Genomic DNA, 21,309 nt, shown 5'->3' with positions numbered 1-21,309 from the left:
TTTTTTGGAGATTTTATAGAAATGGAGTGAGTGGCATCACCAGAGTCAGCTTTAAGCGTAATCTGATGCAAGGGGCATGAAAGGGAGAAATGCTGGATGCAGTGGGACTAAGAATATTGTAGTATATCATGGGGGAGAAGCTAACCATTTCCACCTTTTTGTGTAAGTTCCCGATCCTTTTGAAACTATGCCTTCAGCTCAACCCCTACCTACCAAATTTCTGACGACTCTCATTGCCTGAGGATTCAGACTCTGTGTTTTTCTCTACTTCAAGACTCATTATCATACCAACAGACGTCAAAAGCCCACTGTTCTGGACTTAACGTTTTCTGATCTCATCTCAAAAGACATTCTCTCATACTTCAATGCACTCTCTATTCCTAAGACCATACCCTGGTCCCTGTCAACAGCTCTGATACACAAGTTCACACTATACTGCAAACTACTCATCCTTTGAGCATACTCTCTTATTTATTCCCATTACACTTTTTTAATGTCCACATTGGAATCTCAAGTCCAATGATCCATTACTTTCTCACTCTCCATCAACATTTCTCCTATCTTCACTTTTCTTCCTATCCAGGTTATATCTGGTGGTCCAAAATTTCAAACAATCTCTTGCTATATCCTAAATTCCTCTTGCCTCACTGTCCTTTAGCACACTGGCATGACCAAATGACAACCTCGGATGAATTAAACTAGCACCTTTGTGTTCACATCTGAGATACAATCACTGCTGGAGGAAAATTACACAGCAGAACACACTGAAAATTCATCTCATCTGAGGTTTCAGCTTTCCTCACAACACTTCTCTAGTCATTTAACCCATTCATTCTGCTCAACACACCTTCTCCATACTCTTCAAACATACACATTTTCCTTCACACTGTTAGAAGATGACTTTGCCACTTACTTCGCAGAGAAAACAGAAATGATCAAACAGAAGATAAGTACTAGCTATACTCTCAACTACCCTCTCTAATGCAAGAGAAGTGTTTCTTTATCTGAGATCAAGTTCCTCAACAAAATCTAGATCCTAGCCTCTCCTTCCTTCTTCTCAGGGACTTTGCCTATTCATCTTGCTTCTCGTGATTCTTCTATTTCTATCTATTGGACCCTTTTCATAAGCATTTAATCCTGTTCAAACTTTGTTGCCTCACATAAAAAATCAATCAATGAATCCCCCACCAACTCACTTTCCTCCAGTGATTGCTCTATTCTATTCGCTTCCCAACTAAATTTCATAAATGAGTTGCTATACTTATCTTTCAAAACACTCTAATCTAGTTTCACTTCTACTAGAATTTGAAAATTATCCTTTTAAACTAATTTAAAAAAATAAATGCCACCACCTAAATCTAAAGATTTCTTTAACTTGACTTCTAGATCTTTAAAAAAGTGCTTATCTGATTATGTCACTCCCTTATCTTTTAATAGGTTCTATTGCCTTTAGACTAAAGCCAAAATTTTTAACATGGTTTGAAATGGCTAGTATCTCACTCTGTAACATCGTCTCCCACCACTTCCTTCCTTGTTTTCTGCTCTAACCAGACTAACTTATCTTTAGTTCCTCAAGTACACTGACTTCTCTATTATAACCAGGTTTTCAAACATGCAATTACTCTCTTTGCCCAAAACACTTTTGTCTGTTCTCTTCCTCTAATTCCGATTTATCCTTCAGGTTTTCAGCTTACATATCACTTCTATAGTGAGTCCTTTTTTGTCCCTAATATGCCTCCATAGCACCTTATGTTTCCCAGTCCATTACAGATATCAAACTTGTAAGTCACTTTTTCATATTTCTGAATCTCCTTTGAGATTACACCATAAATTCTCTGAAGGCAGGGACAGTGTCAAATCTTATACATCATTGTATCCCCAACTGCCTGGTACAAGGTTTTATGTTTCAAGGATTGAAAAATATAGTGATAATCATTAAAGAGAAACAGAACTCCGAAGGTAGAGTAGATCTGTGAAGCCCAGCAAAAAGGTGTGGGGGAATAAAAGAATTTGGTTATTTTTACAACCAGTGAAAGACTAATTAAGGAATCAAGTAATAGCCAATTCTACATTTAAGCTAAAACACTTCTTGAATTTTTAGTGGATTAAAACTTATTACAAGTCTACAAATGATAGTTTAAGTAGAAAAAAACTATGTATGGCTGGTTTATTTAATATTTTCAATTAAAGTTCATTAAACAGTGAATAAAATATTCATCATAAGACTATGTTATATACTAAGCAATGATTAGTTTTCAAAGATTGTTTAATGACTATTTCCTTTAAGTACATATATAGAAATGATGGTATACTAAATAAGAGAGTAAGTAGGCTCTATAGTTAGTTTGCCTGGATCCAAATCCTGGTTTCACTAGTTATTAGCTATATGTTCTTGGGCAAGTACTTCTGTTCTTTCTTCATTTTCTCATTTGTAAAATGGGGATAGTAATAGCACTTATTGCAAAGGACTGTTTTGAGTATTAGATGAATTACCATGAAAAGTATTTGGCCTAATACTTGGTACACAATGACTACCCAATGAGTGTTAGCAGTTATCATGACACTTACAGGGTATAATTTAAAACTTAAGAACATGAAGCAGAAAATTTCATTCAATAAAGAATAACATAAAGTTTAGTTCTATAGTTTTCCCAGAAGTGAAGGTAGTGATGTAAAGGGAAATTAAGGCATAGATAGAAAGGAAGAGACAGATTCTGAGAAACACAAGAGATAAAAACGAATCATAGAAGAAGAGGAAACGACACTAGTGAAAAAATACAGTTGTCTTATATATAGGCATAAATAGGAACCTGCCAAAGGGGAAAAAGGCCCTCATTCCTGATTTGGAAATTGTATTGTTAAACATGATATATTCAAAAAATAATTTTATAATATTTTCAGAGACAATATTTTCAGAGAAGGCAAGCATAGTATAGATAGTTCTATATGTCATTATGTAAGATATAATAATTTTGAATAAGTATTGAAAAAGATAAAATTTCTATTGAAACCTCAATTTAAAAAAATTATTTGTATTCTGTTAATGATCTATATAGTAAAGAAACTACAAAAATCTGGAAAGACCTAGGATTAAGAAATGATTATGTCAAGCCAGATTGGGAGAAAAATATTTGTAAGGCCTGTATCAGACAAAGTACTTGTGCCCAGAATGTATAAAGAGCTCCTATAATTCTATAATAAAAAGACAATTCAAGTTAAAAAAAAAAAAAAAAATGATTATGTTATGTACATTATACTTAAATTTAAAAAAGTATCGATTGGTAATTATATGCAGGTTAAGTGTAGTTTACATTGCTAATTAATCTTTGTAGCTAAATCTTTTTTAACTAACTTAAAACAGTGAATTAGAAAACAAACTCTAAGGCCATATTAAAATATTTATTTTCAAATATTAGACTGCAAACACTCCTTACCTCAAAGTCGTCATCGTCTCCTTCAATGTAATGTGCATGGTTGTCTGGATTGTTCACTTTGTCTAATAGTTCAACTGCTAGTGCCCTAGAGAGACCTGGCTGCCCTACAAAAGTGTGCTAAGTAAAAACAAAACAAAACAAAACAAAACAACTTCATGAGTATGCTTTACATCTATGGGTTATAAAATGTCATTTGTACATTTCCATTCAGTAATTACCAGACACAAGCATATGGGAGCCTACTAATACAAATAAATTAGAAAACGTATTAGTAAAAACATTAATCAGAGAATCCATAATTACATATTATAAAGTTTATAACATGAATATGTTAGGTGGTAAAATTAGAACCTTGGCTATAACAATGAAATTTATTACTCATGTTGTTATACTTATATGTAAATGAACATTGTGGTATAGTCCATATCACAGTAAGAAAACATCATGTATATTCTACATTTGCATACATTTAATTCAGTAAAATTATGTTAATGTACAGACACAAATTTTATGACATTTAAATAAAGATTTTTAGATTGATGTGATCATTGACTTTTTCTACTATAAAAGTATTTCACAAACAGATACAGAGTATTCTAGAAATTTACATAAAAAGCCAAGAAAAGCAATTAATTTTAGATGATGGCAACATTTTTAAGAGTTTTCTCAAAGGCAGGCATTAGCAAACTATAGCCCATGGGCAAAGTCTGGTGCACTGCTTCTTTTTGTAAATAAAGTTTTATTGGGTATTAAAGCCATACCTATTTGTGGGTACTGTCTATAGCTGCTTTTGTGCTACAGTGGCAAAATAGTAATTGCAACAGAGACTGTATGGCCCACAAAACCTAAAATATTTAATGTCTGGCCTTTACAGAAAGTTTGCTGACCCCAGCTGTAAGAGATCACTAACATTTTTATATTAAAAAACCTAAATACACTTGTTCTGGTGATATGCCTAATTAATGCAGGACTACAGAAAATTCCCCTATAATTTCAATGACTTACAGTCAGAAGTCTTTCAGCAGTTGGTCTTTTTTTGGGGTTTTTGGTTAGTGCTATTTTGACAAAATTATGGAATGTTGATGACCTTCAAATAAAAAGAGACATGTACAAAAACATTTCACTCACATTAGTTTTTTGGTGTTACTAAGTAAAATTAACTTACAACTAGTTAGAAAGTCTGAAACACATATTTTTTTCCTTAGGACTTTAGGTCTATATAAGCCAAAGAACTAAACCCAAAGCATAGTATATTCCTTGAAAACATATCAGTTTCATCCCATAAGTAAAATGCCATCAGTTAAACAGAATAGTAATATACAAGCTCTAAAAAACACACTAAAAAGTAGAAACAGGTAGCTGTATCATTTATAGGATTTATAGTCTTGTGTTTTAGGGCTGAAACTTAATAATCAAAATGACCTTTTCTCATTGCCTAATTTATATAGTATGTAAGTGTTTTGCTATATCAAAGGAGTTGGATAGCATAGAGGTAGAGTGAGTAATGTAAGAGATTGTTTAAAACACTTAAAAGGTCACTAAATTTCCAAGAAACAAGGGCAAGGAAGAGAGAGTGATTTTAGCACCCAGAAGAGTTTTCCTGCCATCTGCATTACTGAAGTGGAGAAGAGAAAAAGACAAATTAAAGGAATAGTGTTTTGATGATTAATTAATACCAAAGAGGGGTATTTGCCAAGATTCCACTGGAACAGGGATGGGATAAGAAACACAAGAGAATAACCTTAGTCATTACCACACAGCAGTTCTCTTCAGAGAAATCAAATCACTGCATTACATTTGGTGACTTGTGGAGGAGATAACATGGAGTGATAGTACCTGAGACTGGGAAAGCTACTCCAGTGGTAATGACTGCTCTGGAACCTGACCGTGAATTCACCTGTTATAGCTAATAGTCATTCATTCCTGAGTGAATATTCAGTCATTCCTGCCATAAAGTCCTCCAGTTTCAGTTGCTTAAAACTTGGGGTAAGAAGGAATGGGAAGAAACCCGTGTCAATACAAAAGAATACAGCTAGCAGTAGAATATAAACTCCTTTGTTTCCACAGTGTGATTTGCCTTTCGCTCCTGGCTTCATCCCCAGAATGACCTGACTCCTAAATAATACTATGCAGACAGGCTAAAAAAAAAATAAAACAGTAGCTTAAAATCTGTTTTGTGAACAGGCCTCTTAGAATCTGAAATAAGATCTGAACTGTCACCCTGACATATGAATATATGTACATACAAAATTTGGGGGGGCCCATGGACCCCTGAAGAGATCCATGTAATCCAGATAAAGAATTACTGAATTTAAAAATTTGGTAAGTTATTTGCATAGTTTCTTTTATAAAACGCATGGGAGGACACTATCACAAAAATAATATTCAATTTTTATCCTCTAATTGAAGATATCCTTATTAACCACCACACTGATTTACTTTGTATGAGAAAGAAGAGATTAGGATGAAAATAAGTAATAACCTTGTTGAATATTAGGGAAGAAAGGTAGAAAAAGTTAATAAGGATTGATTTTAAGTGTTATGGTTGTCTGGGAAAGCTTTTCCTATCACCTGTCATGAAAGTCAACTTGTAATTAATGAAAGTAAAGGAATACCGGGTAAAAATATGAGTCTCCAAAATCTGAATGTATTTATTTCAAATCCTTTTCTTACCACACCTCCTACCCAAGCTACCAAAACATAAGAAAATGATTAGAGTTTCACGAGAGCAATATATTATAAAGGAACACTGCCTAGAAAAATCTAGATCCTTGACATAGCTCTGTAAGAAAGTTAGATGTGAAACTTCAGGTAAACTGTTTACTGCCTCTGGGCTTCAGTTTCATCATCTACAAGATAAGAAAGCTGAACCTGTATCCCTTTCAATCGTAAAATTCTATAAATCTGTGTGTTATTTAACTTACCATTTTGTTTTGTCTTTTAGTTTCGGAGGTTGAAAATTACTTTTTGACATTAAGAACAGGGCCCTGAAACAAAAACGTCAATTAAAAAGCAATACCAAAACACTTTTATTACTACATCTAACAATCAGAAAAAATATTCTGTCATAGAATCTACCTTTGAGTATGGGGATAGAAGGATTGAGGATTTAAGTTCTAAAATGTTCCATTTCAGTATTTCCTACAAAAGCCTTTCCATGTTTCTAAACAAATTCCTTAATTTTTTTTAAAAAACCAAAAATATTTTCTCGTTTAAAAAATTAAATGATTCATATATAAAGAAAAATTGAAAAAAAGGGTCTATATTCCAAACACCCTAAGACATTATTTAAAATTTTCTGCTTTTAGTCTTTATTTAAATTAACTAATTACTACAATATTAGGCAATATTATGTTCTGCTTTTTTCACTAATAATCAATTTTGCATGTTTCTTTGGTTTATACATAGGTAACAGCTGCCATTGACTGCTGAATAATTTGCTTAACAATTCAGCAACTATTGAACACTTAGAATTTTTTCCTTGTTATCCTGAAATGGATAATTCTTAGCTTTTTTCCCTTGAATTATTTCCAAGTAGTGGAACCACGGAAACATTTGAATGGCCCATAACAATGTCTAAATTATTTTCCTAAAGGTCTGCACTTACTGGCATTCCAGCTAAATGCAGGTATCTCTTAACTTGTATAACTTCAGTACTTGTGAGGTGAAACAGCTTTCCATATTTCTTTAGTATCTGCTACTTGCTTATAAACAATCTATATTTTGCCTATAAAGTCTTTGAATGAGTTCTTTATGTACTATATATTAATCTGTCTATCATGTTACAAGTTCCCCATCCTGTTTATTTTCTTTTTAACTTTATACAATTTATTTTAAAAGTTTAAATTTTAGCCCAATTCATATTTTCCTTTAAAATATTAAAAACGCTTTCAAAGGCCCTCAAAAATTTTTTTCTGAGACAATTTATCTTAAACTGTAAATGATAATTATACTAAGCATAGCTAACTCATTATCCCTAGACGAAGTAAAAAAACATAATTAAATGAGAATAGAAAAAAATCTCATCTGCATTCTATCATTTGTTTATAATTCCACTTAGGACAAAAAAAGAAACAAGTTCAATTAATGGAAGAACGAATGTAAAGACTTAAAAACTATTTTTTTTTTAAGATAACTGCTAACTAACAAAAAAATAGATAACTGCAATATCCTACTATGATTATTAAGGACAATTTGTTTTATGGAAAAGTTTCAGACAGCATAGACAATTACTCCGTAGTCTTAGGAACAGCAATACGAGACCAGATTTTAGATGAGATTATCCCTAAGTCCCTTACAGTACCTTTACTACTTAAACATACTTGAAAATGAGCTTGGAAAACAAAGTCATTAGTATTTTACTATCCCAGACGACTTCATTAATAACTGAATAATTGTAAATAGTGAGAACACCTCATTGGATGAAGATCAAACATAGGTGGCTGAAGTTCTCCAAGTTCAATTGCTGTTATTCCTACTGCCCAGATGTCACAGAGTTGGTTGTAGCCACCATTCTTTTCTACTGCTGCAACTTCTGGGGCCATCCTAGAAGGAATCAGTGAATACACCGTTTTTATTTTTTAAAAATGATACAAAATCTGCTACTTTTGTGATAGTCACTAGACTTCTTGGAGGGAAAGTGGCAGAGAGGCATTCACTAGGAAAGAAGAAACTTTACTAGAAAAGACTTATAAAGACCATATACAGACACATGCACTCTTTGAATTCATTATTTAAAAATCTTGAATCCTCTCCTCTGAATACTAGTGCTCTGAGGAAAAACTGTGTTGTCTTACTTTAGTTTCTGCTTTGTGAGTCTTGTTACATAACACGGGAAAAGACTGCCTAAATCCCCATGAAGATCAGAGAAAAGTTCTCAAAGGACGTGGGACTTAAAGAATGAATTAGTAGGGAGCTAAGTGAAGTGGGAGGTCTGGACATTTTAATCAGAGGAAACAAGGGTAAATGCCGGGAGACAGAGAACACAGAACACCTGAATAGGTGTTAGGACAGTGCTACTCAATGTATGATCTACAGACTGATCTAGGACATAAATTGCTTGTTATCAGTCTGTGGTAAGTACAGGAATTGACAGTACGCATTTACTCTGGTCCAAATACACGATCATTTTTCAGTATTTCATTTTTAATGTATTTTACTGAAGTATCATTCTGCGTTGGACAGGACATTAAAAAAAGGTCATTCACCACAGGTTCTTTGGGAGGGTCAGTAAAGTATTTGGAAAATGAATCTCAGAGGTGGGGCTAGTTAGGTGATGAATGGCCTACCAATTCTGTAAGGATGTTTGGACTTTAGAGTGGAAATGAAAGATTAATTATGGAGGTAAACTTGATCTAAAACTCAGGGCAACATGAAAGATAATGTGAGAGGAGGGGAAATCATAGGCAGATGAGTTAGAAGACTATTTCAAAAATACAAGGGACAAAAGATAAAGGACTTTTTGAAGGCAGTGGTACAGGAGACAGAATAAAAGGGGTTGACTAAAGAGACTGATTTGAGTATAAAGTGCTTGTGGATATCCAAGTAGAGCTATTATCCAACAACTGTTAATTATAATCAAGAGTGAAGGTCAACTGAGTAGCTGAGTGTGAGTTATCTATTTGGGAGTCAGTGGTATAATGATGGCATCTGAAGTTATAAAGCATAGATGATATTGCTCAAGGGAAATATTTTTATTTTTTTAATGTTTACTATTTTAAAACATATTTATATTGAATATCCACAAGGTGGAAATTGCTTTTATATGCACTTGGGTTACAAAAAGTTACATAAAACAATTTTTCTCAAGTTAAGTGTGGTTGAGGATATAAAATATGTATACTAAAAATGCCAACATGTACATGCTTTATGCAAGTACTACATTTGTAATGGGCATGGGAGCAAAGAGAAACAAGTGATCACCATGGAGCAAGATGACTGAAGGCAAGTTTCACAGAGGAAAGAAACTGAGCTGGAACCCAGAGAAAGCATATGGGTTTCATCTCCTCTGCCCACTAAAATGAGTTAGTGATGGCTAACCGAAGCACCAAACTGACCAGGACTGTTGCACTTCCTGGCTCAATAGAAAAGAGCCGTGAAGAAAGGCAGAGTGCGCCACTCTTCAGACAGGGCAGGACTTAAGATAAACACAGACGACAGATTATTAGGGAGATATCAGGTATAGTCAGAGTACAAAAAATTGATAATTTTGACTAATGAAGAGTGTTCATAGGGGATGACAGTCACAAGAAAAGAGACGAAAGAGGGAAATAGGCATACAATGAAGGAAATTTTATAGGTAATCGAACTCACCTATGTTTTCTTTTAACTATTTAAATGACATTTATTGGGGCCCTTTTTCTGTTCTTAAAAGTGATATGGGTTGACTGAAGAGAATTTGGAATATATGAAAAAATGTGGAAGTACACAAGTTAAACACAAGTTAAACATTATCCCACCCTAAGGAAGCCACTATTTTATCTATTTTCATCCATAAATTTTACTTAAACACATATATATCTTCTATAAAATGGTACTACATTTCTCACGCTATTTTTAAACTTCCTTTATGATTAACATTGTATCATGAGCGTATCCACTGACTATTCATTTTTTACAACAGAATTTTTAATACCAGCAATTTGTTCCAACGATTTGAATGAATATACATAATTTCCTTAACTCACTCCTGTTGTTTATCAATATTTTCCCTCAGCTTTTCATTGTTAAAGTATTGTGATAAAGCTCTTCATAAATAAATATGTATGTCTCTCTGATAAATTAATATAAGCAGAACTGAGACTAGAGAACATAAACATTAAGGTTTTTGTAAAACATTATTGCCAAATTACCTTTCAAAACTGTTCTACCAATTTCCACTTTCACTGTCAAATATTTACTGATAGTGATAGGTATCCATGATTCCAAATATTTTCCAATTTGACAGAAAAGAATGTTAGTTTATTTAATTTGCATTTTTAGTCATCATTGGGGGAAACGTTTTTCATATTTTATGACATCTTATATGTATTATTTTTATTTTTTAAACTTTTATTTATTTTAAGTGTGTTCTTCCAGGACCCATCAGCTCCAAGTCAAGTAGTTGTTTCAATCTAGTTGTGGAGGGCGCAGCTCACAGTGGTCCATGTGGGGATCGAACCGGCGACCTTGTTCTTAAGAGCACTGCACTCGAACCAACTGAGCTAACCGGCCGCCCCCTATATATATATTAATAGCTGCTTCTAAGGAAATACTTCTATTGATATTATTAAGAACTTACATATTAAGGATACTAAAACCTAGTTTGCTATATTTTAGCCACTATTTCCTGGTTCGCTACTTGCCTTTTACTTTTGTTTAAGCTGGTGGACATACAGTAGCTTTAAATTTTCATGTAATTAAATCTATCATTTTTTTCCTTTAACATTTTATGCTTCTGTGCCAACAAAAGCTTACTCATTCAACTCTTAAAGCAGATAGTTACTGATATTTCTTTTGGTTTCACGTTTATATTTAACTATTTCCATATACAATTTATTTTGATATTAATATGAGTTAGGAGCTACTTTAAATTTCTTTCAAGTAATAAATTATCCAAATAATAAAGAATCCAACCTTTCATAAAAACTTTAAATGGCACCATTTATAATATTCACTAAGTGATTTCACATATTGTTTCTTACTAGGCTTTCTATTATATTTCAATTATCTGTCTTAAATAATGAAAGCAGTGCTTTAGAAAGATTATTTTGTCAATAACTGGTAGGATGCATTAGAAGTAGGGTGGCTGATGAAAACTAATGGTTGGGAAGGATGCATGAAATTTAACAACCAGAAAGTGAAGTCCTAGGTTAAAATAGAAGGAAGAGCAAAAAGAGAGGGTAACAAAATGACAAGGTTGTACTATGAGCCTTTCTTTTGAAAATCTCATAATACGAGTCCTCTCAATACAACATCCTAGAGATAGTAGAAATTATTAGAACTTTAACACAGGCAAAGCTGGACAATGAAAATGAGTATCAAAGTTGCCTAACCCAATCAGAACTATGAGTACCAAGGAGCATGCAAGTCTTCAGACTTTCAGTCAAGTATCAATTATATTACTAAGTATCACTGCTGAATACTAACCTTGAAGAAATGAAAACATGCAAAATTCAATTTTAATAATGTCTTACCAATAAGGGGTGCCAATGAAAGATTTTCTCTTTGCAATGGTAGCTGTTATTTTTGCAGCTACACCAAAGTCAGCTAGTGGGAAAAAAATAGAACAGAAAACTTCAGTTCTTTTCAATAAAACCACTAACATTTCTAAGTTTCACCCTTAGGCATGGCATTGTTAATAATTCAGATATTAATGCTAGGTAAATATATACAAATTGAATACCTAAATCTTTTATTGCTTGGTTTATAACGTATTCATTAAAAGGAATTAATTTACTGCCACTTGGCTAGAATGAAAACATACTTTATTAAGAACAAAGTTAATAAAAATATTTTTATTACAAGTACATTGAAGTTAATTTGAAAAAAAAAAAAAAGAGCAAAAAATAAAACACCCACCTGGATTCTTAACACAACCAGGTTAGTATTTTGGTGCTATTAAAAAAAAGTCCTGTTTTTCTATGTATAAACTTTTTATTGTTGCCGTTAAATATGGTTATAAAAACTAAATACACACATAGTTCATATTTGTCACTTAACAGACCAGGAGATTTTACGCCTACTCTTCTTTATTACTTTTGATGACTGAATAATGTTTCATAAGTGGATTTATCACAGCATAACAATTTTTCTACTGCTAGACCTATGTTCTCATTTTTTCTATTATAAATAACGTTATGAATAACACTTTTGAGTATGGATTTTTATCTTTACAATTAATTTCTTAAACTGAGCCTCAGAAGTAATATTACTTGATCAAAAGATGAACATTATTGTAGTTCTTGATATGAATATTAAACTTGTATAGTGTTAATTCTCATTAAAATTTTTTTTTTAATTTGGAAAAAAATGTTAGGAACGTGAAATAACATACCTAATTTTACATCACCATGATCCGTCAATAAAATATTTGCACCCTAAAAAGAAATATAAATATTTAGTTAAGATCATAAAATTCCTTCCCATAAAGTTATCAATTTAAACATATTAAATAAACTTACTTTGATATCTCTATGCATTTTGCCTTTAGTATGCAAATAGGCAAGCCCCTGAAGTTAAAAAAAAAAAAAAAAAAGGTAGCATTAGCAAAACTGCGAACTGGGCATCTAAATTTTCTACTTGAATTCTTACTGAATAAGAAAAATCAGAATGTCATTTTTTTAGGGGGGGAGTTTACAATGAGTTTCTTTTTACTAACCAATGTTTACTACATTTTAAGATTTCAAATGCATTTTCTGGTAAAAATCAGAAAAATTTTCCTATAACACCATCATCACAAGTAAGATAATTAATATATCCAATGCTATCAAAGTTTTTCCCACACGCACTTATCTTTTTTTCATTAATTTTTATTGTAGAAAACTTCATATATAAAAACTGAGTAACAATACAATGAGTCCCTATGTACCCGTCACCTAGACTGAACAAGTATGAAATCATAGCCAATCTTGTTTCATCTTGAGCCTCACATACTACACACGCCCCCTCCATCACCATATTATTTTGAATTCCCCAATTTCATATAATTTCATTCACTAAGGTAGTGACTTTTTGAAAACATATAATCACGACATTATGTCCTTATCATTAATAGTTTTTGATATTATCAAACATTCAGTGTTCACAATTGTTTAAAGTGGGATCCAAACAAGGTTTGTACGCTGCAATTTGATGACATGACTCCTTCTCTTTTAATCTATAGAATCCTCTACCATATCTTATTATTTTTTCCCTTGTAAGTTTCTGTTTAAAAAAGTGCTGTTTATCCTGTGCATCTCCCAGGATTTAGATTTTACTAGTTACATCCCAACAATGTTAACGTGGTCCTTTGACCCCCCTGTATTACCAGTAAATGAGCACTTAAATCTAGGGTCTTGATGAGATTGAAGATTGAATTATATTGGCAAGATGGGAGGGTGCTATTATCACTCAGAGTCCAGCCAGGAGACTGAAATAACTTGTGTTATTTGAATTCTAGAACTAAAAAGGCACAGAGAGAACTAAGGTATTACAGAAGCAGCAATTGTGGGAAGCTGCTACCAAGTCAAGGACTGAGGGGGACGGGGGCAGAAAAGGGCTGGCGTCATTAATACTTAGAAGTCTAGAAGAAGAGTTCTGTGGAACTGAAATTCAGACCTCTGGGAAGGATGCACTGTTCAGCTGCTGCTGATGTCCATTAAGAATTACACAATGTCTGGCTATCTTTTAGTGATATAAGCAGCCATTAATGCTGATCTTTCTGTCACTGTAGATCATTTTTAAATTTTCTATAGTTTTGTGTAAACAAAATCACAGTGCATTCTTTCTTTGGCGCTTTCATTCACAATAATTAATATGACATTTCTTGTTAATGTGTATATCAATAGTTCATTCCTCTTTATTACTTAGTAGTTCATTGTACAGATATAGCAAATTTGTTTATCCAATCACCTGTTGATAAGACATTTGAGTAGTTGGGTTGTTTCCAGGTTTTGGGCTATAAGTAAAGCCGCTATGAAAATTCATGTACAGTCGTAGGATTTTTTTCCTCTTGAGTAAATACCTAGCAGTGCAATGGGTGGATCATATGATGGTACAAGTTAAACTTCTGGTGCTTGCCATACTGTTTTCCAGAGCAGATGTACCATTTTACATTGAAACTGGCAGTGTATAAGAGTTCCAATTAGTCCACATCCTCACCAACCATCCAAAGTTCAGTCTTTTTAACTTTAACCACTTTAACTGGTATGTAGTGGTATCTCACTGTGGTTTTAATACACATTTTTCTAATAACTAATGATGTTGAACATCTTTTCCATGTCCTATTTGCTGTCCATATATCTTCTTTGGTTGTGTCTGTTCAAATCTTCTGTCCATTTACTTATTTAGTTGTTGTTTTCTTATCATTGAGTCTTGAGAGTTCTTTATATACTCTATACACATGTCCTTGATCAGGTATATAGTTTGCAAATTTTTCTTTTAGTCTGCAGCTTGTCCTTTCATTCTCTTAACAGTGTCTCTTGAAGAGGAGAATTTTGATGAAGTCTAATTTACCAAGATTTTCTTTTATGGATCACGCTTTTCATGTTATGTCTGAAAAGGCTTTGCTTTAACTCAAGACTGAAAAATTTTCTATGTTTTCTTTTAGAATTTCTAGTTTTAGATTTTCTACTATATTTAGGTCTACGAGTATGAGCTTAATGTTTATATATGGTGCAAAATATGACTTGGAGGTCATTTGTTTGCATATAGATATCCAGTTAGTCCAGAACCATGTATTGAAAAGCCTATCCTTTCTCCAGTGACTTCTTTACACATTTGTCAAAAATCAATAGGTCCCATATGGACTTATTTCTGGTCTATCTATTCTGTTCCACTGAACCACTTACCTATCTTTATGCCAACACTACTATGATTTGATTAGTGTCATTTTATAAGTCTTGAAATTGTTACTGTTGGACTTCAAATTTTCTTCGTTTTCAAAGTTGTTTGACTGACTATTCCAGGTCCTTTCTATTTCTGCAGGAATTTTAGAATCAGCTTCTATAGAACAAACAAGCTTCCTTGGATTTTAGGAGAACATCTTACTGTACTGCATCTTCTGATCCATGAATATTGTATAGCTCTCCCTTTAGGTCTTCTTTAATTTCTCTCAGCAATTTTATGGTTTTCAGTACACAGGTGTTTATGCATCTTTTGTCATATATATCTCTAAGAATATAATTTTTATTATTATAAATGATATTTTAATGTTAATTTGATTGTCCGTTGCCAGTGCATAAAAATCCAATTGATTTTGTATATTGATCTTGAATCCTGTGACCTTTCTAGCTTCACTTATTAGCTCTAGTTACTATTTCGTAGATTTGTTCCATTTTCTACATAGATAATTTTGTAGTCTGTGAATAAAGACAGTTTTACTTTCTAATCTTGATGCCTTTTATTTCATTGTTTTTTCTTTTTGCAATGGTTGAAATGTCTAGTACAATATTAAAAAGAAATGATGAGAGGAGACATCTTGCCTGTTTTGACTGATCTTGCTGGGAAAGCATCTAGTCTTTACCATTAAGTATGATACAGTTGTAGGTTTTTCATAAGGACTCTATCTTGAACAAGTTCCTTTCTATTCCAAGCATACTAAGAATTTTAGTCACAAATGAGTGTTGGATTTTGCTAAATGCTTATTCTGTGTCCAGATGATCCTGCAGGTTTTCTTTTTGTTTATTAACATGGTCAATTACTTGAAATGATTTTTGAATGTTAGATCAACATTGCATTCTAGGATAAAACTCCTTTACGGTGCATTATCTTTTTTATATAATGTTGGATTGTCTTTGTTAACTTTTATTTTCCTTTTTACTTTTGCATTTATGTTTATGAAGGATATTAGTCTGTAGTTTTGCTCTCTTGTAACGTTGTCTGATTTTGGTTTTAGAGCAATGTTGGCCCATAAAATGATTTGGGAAGTGTCCTCTATTCTTCAATTTTCTAGAAGAGTTTGTGTAGAATTAGCATTACTTCTTCCTTAAATGTTTGATAGAATTTATCCATGACATTATCTAGCTTGGAGATTTATTTATGGGAATAGATATTGACTATTCAGATGATTTCTAATTGAGTGAATTTTGGTAGTTTGTATCTCTCAAGGAAAATCGTCCATTTCATCTAAGTTGTAGGCTTTAAGGGGATAAAGTTGTTCATAATATACCTTGGGTATTGACCTCCCTTATTATCCTTTTAATATTTGCAGAGTCTGTCATAATATTAGTAATTTGTGTCTTCTCTTTTTAGTTTCCATAATCAATCTGGCTAGAGATTTGTCAGTTTTATTGATCTCAGAGAATTAGATTTTGGATTCCTTGATTTCTTTTGTTTTGTTTTTTACTTTTATTGTGGAATATTGAGGAACACTGTGTTTCTCCAGGGCCCATCAGCTCCAAGTCATTGTCCTTCAATCTAGCTGTGGAGGGCGCACGCAGCTCAGCTCCTAGTCCAGTCGCCGTTTTCAATCTTGGTTGCAGGGGTTGCAGCCCAATATCCCATGTGGGAATTGAACCAGCAACCTTGTTGTTAAGAGCTTGCGCTCTAACCAATTGAGCCATCTGGCTGCTCCTCCTGCAGCTCAGCGGCAGCTTGTTGTCTTCAATCTAGGTGTGGAAGGCACAGCTCACTGGCCCATGTGAAAATCGAACTGGCAACCCTGTTGTTCAGAGCTCGTGCTCTAACCTACTGAGCCATCCGGTTGCCCCCAATTCATTGATTTCTTATGTTTTCTGCTTTCTATTTAATTGATCTTCACTTTTTTCTTTCTCTGCTTACTGTAAGTTTAATTTGCTCATCTTTTTCTACTGTTTCCCCGAAAATAAGACCTAGCCAGACAATTAGCTCTAATGTGTCTTTTGGAAAATTAAACCTTGGGTATTGACGATCCTTATTATCCTTTTAATATTTGTAGAGTCTGTAGTAATATTAGTAATCTGTGTCTTATGGTATTTATACATTATACATTATAAAACCCGGTCTTATATTAATTTTTGATCCGAAAGATGCATTAGAGCTGATTGTCCAGCTAGGTGTTATTTTTGGGGAAACACGGTAGTTTGTTAAGGTGGAAAGTTGAGGATATTGATATCACACTTTTCTTCCTTGCTAAAAGAGTTAAACACCTCTTTAATGCTATGAACTTCCCTCTAACCACTGCCTTAGTAGCATCCCAAATTTTGATTTGTTGTGATTTCATTTCATTTAGTTAAAAATATTTTTTAGTTTCTCTTTTGATTTCTTCTTTGACCCATGGGTTACTTAATAGTGCTTTACTTAGTTTCCACATATTTGGAGATATTCCAGAAATATTTCTGTTAATTGAGTTCTAATTTAACTGCATGTGGTCAGAGAATATACTTTGTATTACTTAAATCATTTTAAATGTATTGAGACATATATTATGGCCCAGAATATGGTCTATCTTGGTAAGTACTCTGTGGGCACTTGAAAAGCACATATATCCAACTGTTGTTGTACTAAAATATCAGTAAGGTCAAGTTGATTGACTGTGTTGCTCAAGTCTTTCATATTCTTCCTGATTTTCTGCCTATTTGTTCCATAAAATTATTGTGAGAGGGGTACTGAAGTATCTGACTATAAATGTGCATTAATTTATTTCTCCTTGCAGTTCTACCAGTTTTTGCTCGTTTATTTTGAAGCTGTGTGATTAGGGGCATAAACATTTAGGGTTGTTATTTTGATGAAATAACCTTTGGTAATAGCCTTTGCTCTGAAGTCTACTTTGTCTGATATGAATAGGGCCACTCTGGTCTTGTTTTGAATAGTTATTATGGTTTATCTGTTTTTCTTTTACATTTCACCTATTTGTGTCTTTATAGAAGTATTTTCTTTTAGGCAGCATCTAGTTAGTTCTTGCTTTTTTCCATTCTGACAATTTTCTGCCCTTTCTTTTTTTTAAAATAATTATTTAATAAAACTGTATATACAGAGGGTGCCAAAAAAATGGATACACGTTTTAAGAAAGGAAAAAACTATTAAAATTGTAATACTCAATATATACTGATAACAAAAGATGAACACAAGTTACGTTTGACTTCTGCAATTATAAGAGGTGCTCAAAGTGGTTGCCATCAGCATCCAGACACTTATTACGGCAAACTACTGCTTGAGCAACACTGACCAAAGTGTCCACTTGTATACATTTTTTTGGCACCCAGTTTTTAAGGTGTACATGATGATTTGATATACATATACGCAGTGATTACTTAAGTCAAAGTAGCTAACATGTTTTTTGTGATTAAAGTACCTGAAATCTATTCTCTTAGCATAGTTTCAGTCTTTAATACAGTATTATTAACTATAGTCATCATGTTATACAGTAGTAATCAGTCAATTTACATGACTGGAACTTTATAGTGTTTGACCAACATCTCCCCATTTCTTTTCTCCTCCTTTGCCCAGTCCGTCATATGAATTCCAGTCCCTTAAATGAATTCCGTGATTCATTCATAAAAGAAATAACTACCATTCTACTTCCTGCATCTGTGAGTTCAACTTTTTTAGATTCTACATATAAGAGAGGTCATATAGTATTTGTCTTTCTGTGCCTGGTTTACTTCATTTAGCATAATGTTCTCCAGGTTCATTCATGTTGTCACAAATGACAGGATTCCCTTCTTTTTAATGGCTCAATAACATTCCAGTGTGTGTATATGTGTGTGCCACACCTTCTTTATCCATTCATCTGTTGGCAGACCCCAGATGTGGAAGTTTGTCACCGTAACAGAATTTTAAAATTGGAACTTATTTTAGGTCATCCCTTCCAAAGACTCATTTTATTCTCAGGGAACTAGAACTGTAGAAGAGATTATGTTCACATATCAGAGCCAGAATGCAAACTCAAGTTTTTGTTTTGTTATATTCAGTACTCTGTCCATTACTTATTAGAAGCAACTTTGGAAATTAAGATATAAAGAAAATTAATCTGTCAATTCTCTGCTATGAGTTTATGATTAGCTTTCTATTTTATGTGGATACAAGCAGTAGATTTCTCTGTTATGTGAATGCTACAGAAATATATATGTATGTACACACACACGAAATTTACTTAATATATCTAACAATAAGATTTAGCACGGTATGTCTTTGAAAGCACGTGGAAACCAACTCTTTTCAAAATGACTTGAGCTTTCTCTTAAATCACGTCAATCTCCCACTTCCTAAAATACAGAAAAACATATAGAACAGCAATCTGACTTTTAAACAAACTACATAATCTAGGAAATGTAGGGATAGAAGCATCAATTAACAATTATCAGTTGTAAATTACCACAATATAAAACACAAGCACTACCATGTTTCCCCGATAATAAGACTGGGTCTTATACTAATTGTTGCTCCAAAAGACACATTAGGGCTTATGTTCAGGGAATGTCATCCTGAAAAATCATGCTAGGGCTTATTTTCCAGTTAGGTCTTATTTTCGGGGAAACACGGTACTACTTAATCCCACTTCCTAATTTAAATGCCTTAAAGTATATAAAAAAATTGTTAACTGCTAATTTTCTCAATGAATAGTTTTTCAGAACACTGAAAAAAAACAAACTGGGAGAAATGCTGCATACTCTGTACTCCTACTGAAGAGTTACAACTACTTCAACGTAATAAAAGTTCTCACAGATCTGAAATAAAGAAACCTCTGCTTAATATAATATTTACCAAGCTTATAAAAACGAGATTCTGCTATCAATGACTTATTAATATCACATAAAATTAGGGTTTCCAGGTAAGATTCTGGGTTATCACTATTCTAATTTATTTTCTTTTGGGGAGAAATGGCAAAAGACCACTGTGTATACCAGCATCAGCTTAAATGAATTCCGTGATTCATTTATGAAAGAAATGACCACACTTATAGAATTACAATATGAGAACTTAACAGAAAAAAATTTGATTTAATCTTTTTTGGGGGGGCAGATCACCATTTTATAATTTTCAATAGCAAAACTAAAACTGCCTTTCTAGCTACATAAGCAAAAGTAATACCTGTAAAGTTTCTCTGCATACATAAGCTATTTGCAATTCTGATAATGGTCCAGTAACTAGAAAGAAAAAAAAGAGAGAGAGACCACATTGCTATACATTTGAATACAACAAATTAAAAACAGTCTACTTTAAAAATGACAAACTATAAAACGTCTTCTATATATATTGTTGGGTGACTGCTCTATAGGAAGCAATGGACATTGATCTCAATCCAGAAAAATTTTTGCAACAAATGAGAAAAACATGTATAATTAAATACAGCTATACAGAGAAGTGGAGAACCATAAAGAGATCAATTGATAAAATGTACACAAAGGCATCACACACTTTTTTAAAGGTCAAAATATTATTTCTTTAGTATAATTCTTTACTATAGCTATCAAAACAGGGAGGCTTGATCCAATATGTTCTCTAAGAATTTAAAAAGTAATCACATCACTTCTGACAACCAGATCTCTCCCTATTATGAAATATAAAATCCTTGTGCAAGTACCCAACCAGAGATTTTAGAAATATGTCCAACACCATGAGACAGTATTTAAATCTATACTTGCTGACAGTGAAACCAAATCAGGTACTTACATGTAATCTTTACTTAAGAGAAATATTTTATTGCATATTTTTATTCCCAGCTCTCTATACCAGCTCAGAAAGATAACATTTTGATTCTTAGTAACTTGATGGAATAGTAGTAGAAGGAAAGTCACTTTATTAACAGTTTGTTGTTAAGTGTAGATGCTCTTGATTGCTATGCTCTCTAATATACTATTTACAGAAATGGATACTTCTTAGATTCAATTTAATTCAACAAATACCAGGTTTTAATAATGGAAAGTAGAAATCTCATGAAGAAATAAAGTCTCAAAACAGTTCTTTAAGTTTGAAACAAGTAATGAAAAAGGCCAACTATATAGTTTTATTTATCCATATTGAGTTATCATTCAGTAAATGTGTATAGATTACGATTGTAATTATTATATAAAAACTTTATATAAAATATCATAATTCTTCATAAAATCATTGAATAAAGGAAAAAAACACATTTTTCTCTTTTAAAAAAATGGGATTAGTTCTTGCTTTAAAACTATTAACATTTTGTATAGTTATAATATTTATGTGGTATTGAATATTATTTTAAATAAAAAGAGGCAGTGACCAGAGTTGAGACATGAGTCACAAGTTTTTT

The 21,309-nt window shown here is 32.7% G+C and overlaps 1 protein-coding gene across 4 annotated transcripts in view; it reads right to left on the bottom strand.

Moving 5' to 3' along the window:
• Nucleotides 1–21,309, bottom strand: part of MAP4K5 (mitogen-activated protein kinase kinase kinase kinase 5) — a 90,150-nt gene that overhangs the window by 33,526 nt on the left and 35,315 nt on the right. For all 4 annotated transcript variants that reach the window (XM_074327484.1, XM_019725664.2, XM_074327486.1 and 1 more), the window contains exons 6-13: nt 20,124–20,179; nt 12,596–12,643; nt 12,469–12,511; nt 11,609–11,681; nt 7,848–7,979; nt 6,359–6,421; nt 4,440–4,521; nt 3,435–3,551 (exon numbers count right to left, since the gene is read on the bottom strand). In XM_074327484.1, coding sequence (XP_074183585.1) covers nt 3,435–3,551; nt 4,440–4,521; nt 6,359–6,421; nt 7,848–7,979; nt 11,609–11,681; nt 12,469–12,511; nt 12,596–12,643; nt 20,124–20,179 — 614 coding nt within the window. The remainder of the gene's footprint in view (nt 1–3,434; nt 3,552–4,439; nt 4,522–6,358; nt 6,422–7,847; nt 7,980–11,608; nt 11,682–12,468; nt 12,512–12,595; nt 12,644–20,123; nt 20,180–21,309) is intronic.

This window comes from Rhinolophus sinicus, linkage group LG03 (assembly GCF_036562045.2).
Source record: "Rhinolophus sinicus isolate RSC01 linkage group LG03, ASM3656204v1, whole genome shotgun sequence".
Classification (NCBI taxonomy): Eukaryota; Metazoa; Chordata; class Mammalia; order Chiroptera; family Rhinolophidae; genus Rhinolophus; species Rhinolophus sinicus.
This window is presented reverse-complemented; position numbering and strand designations above follow the sequence as displayed.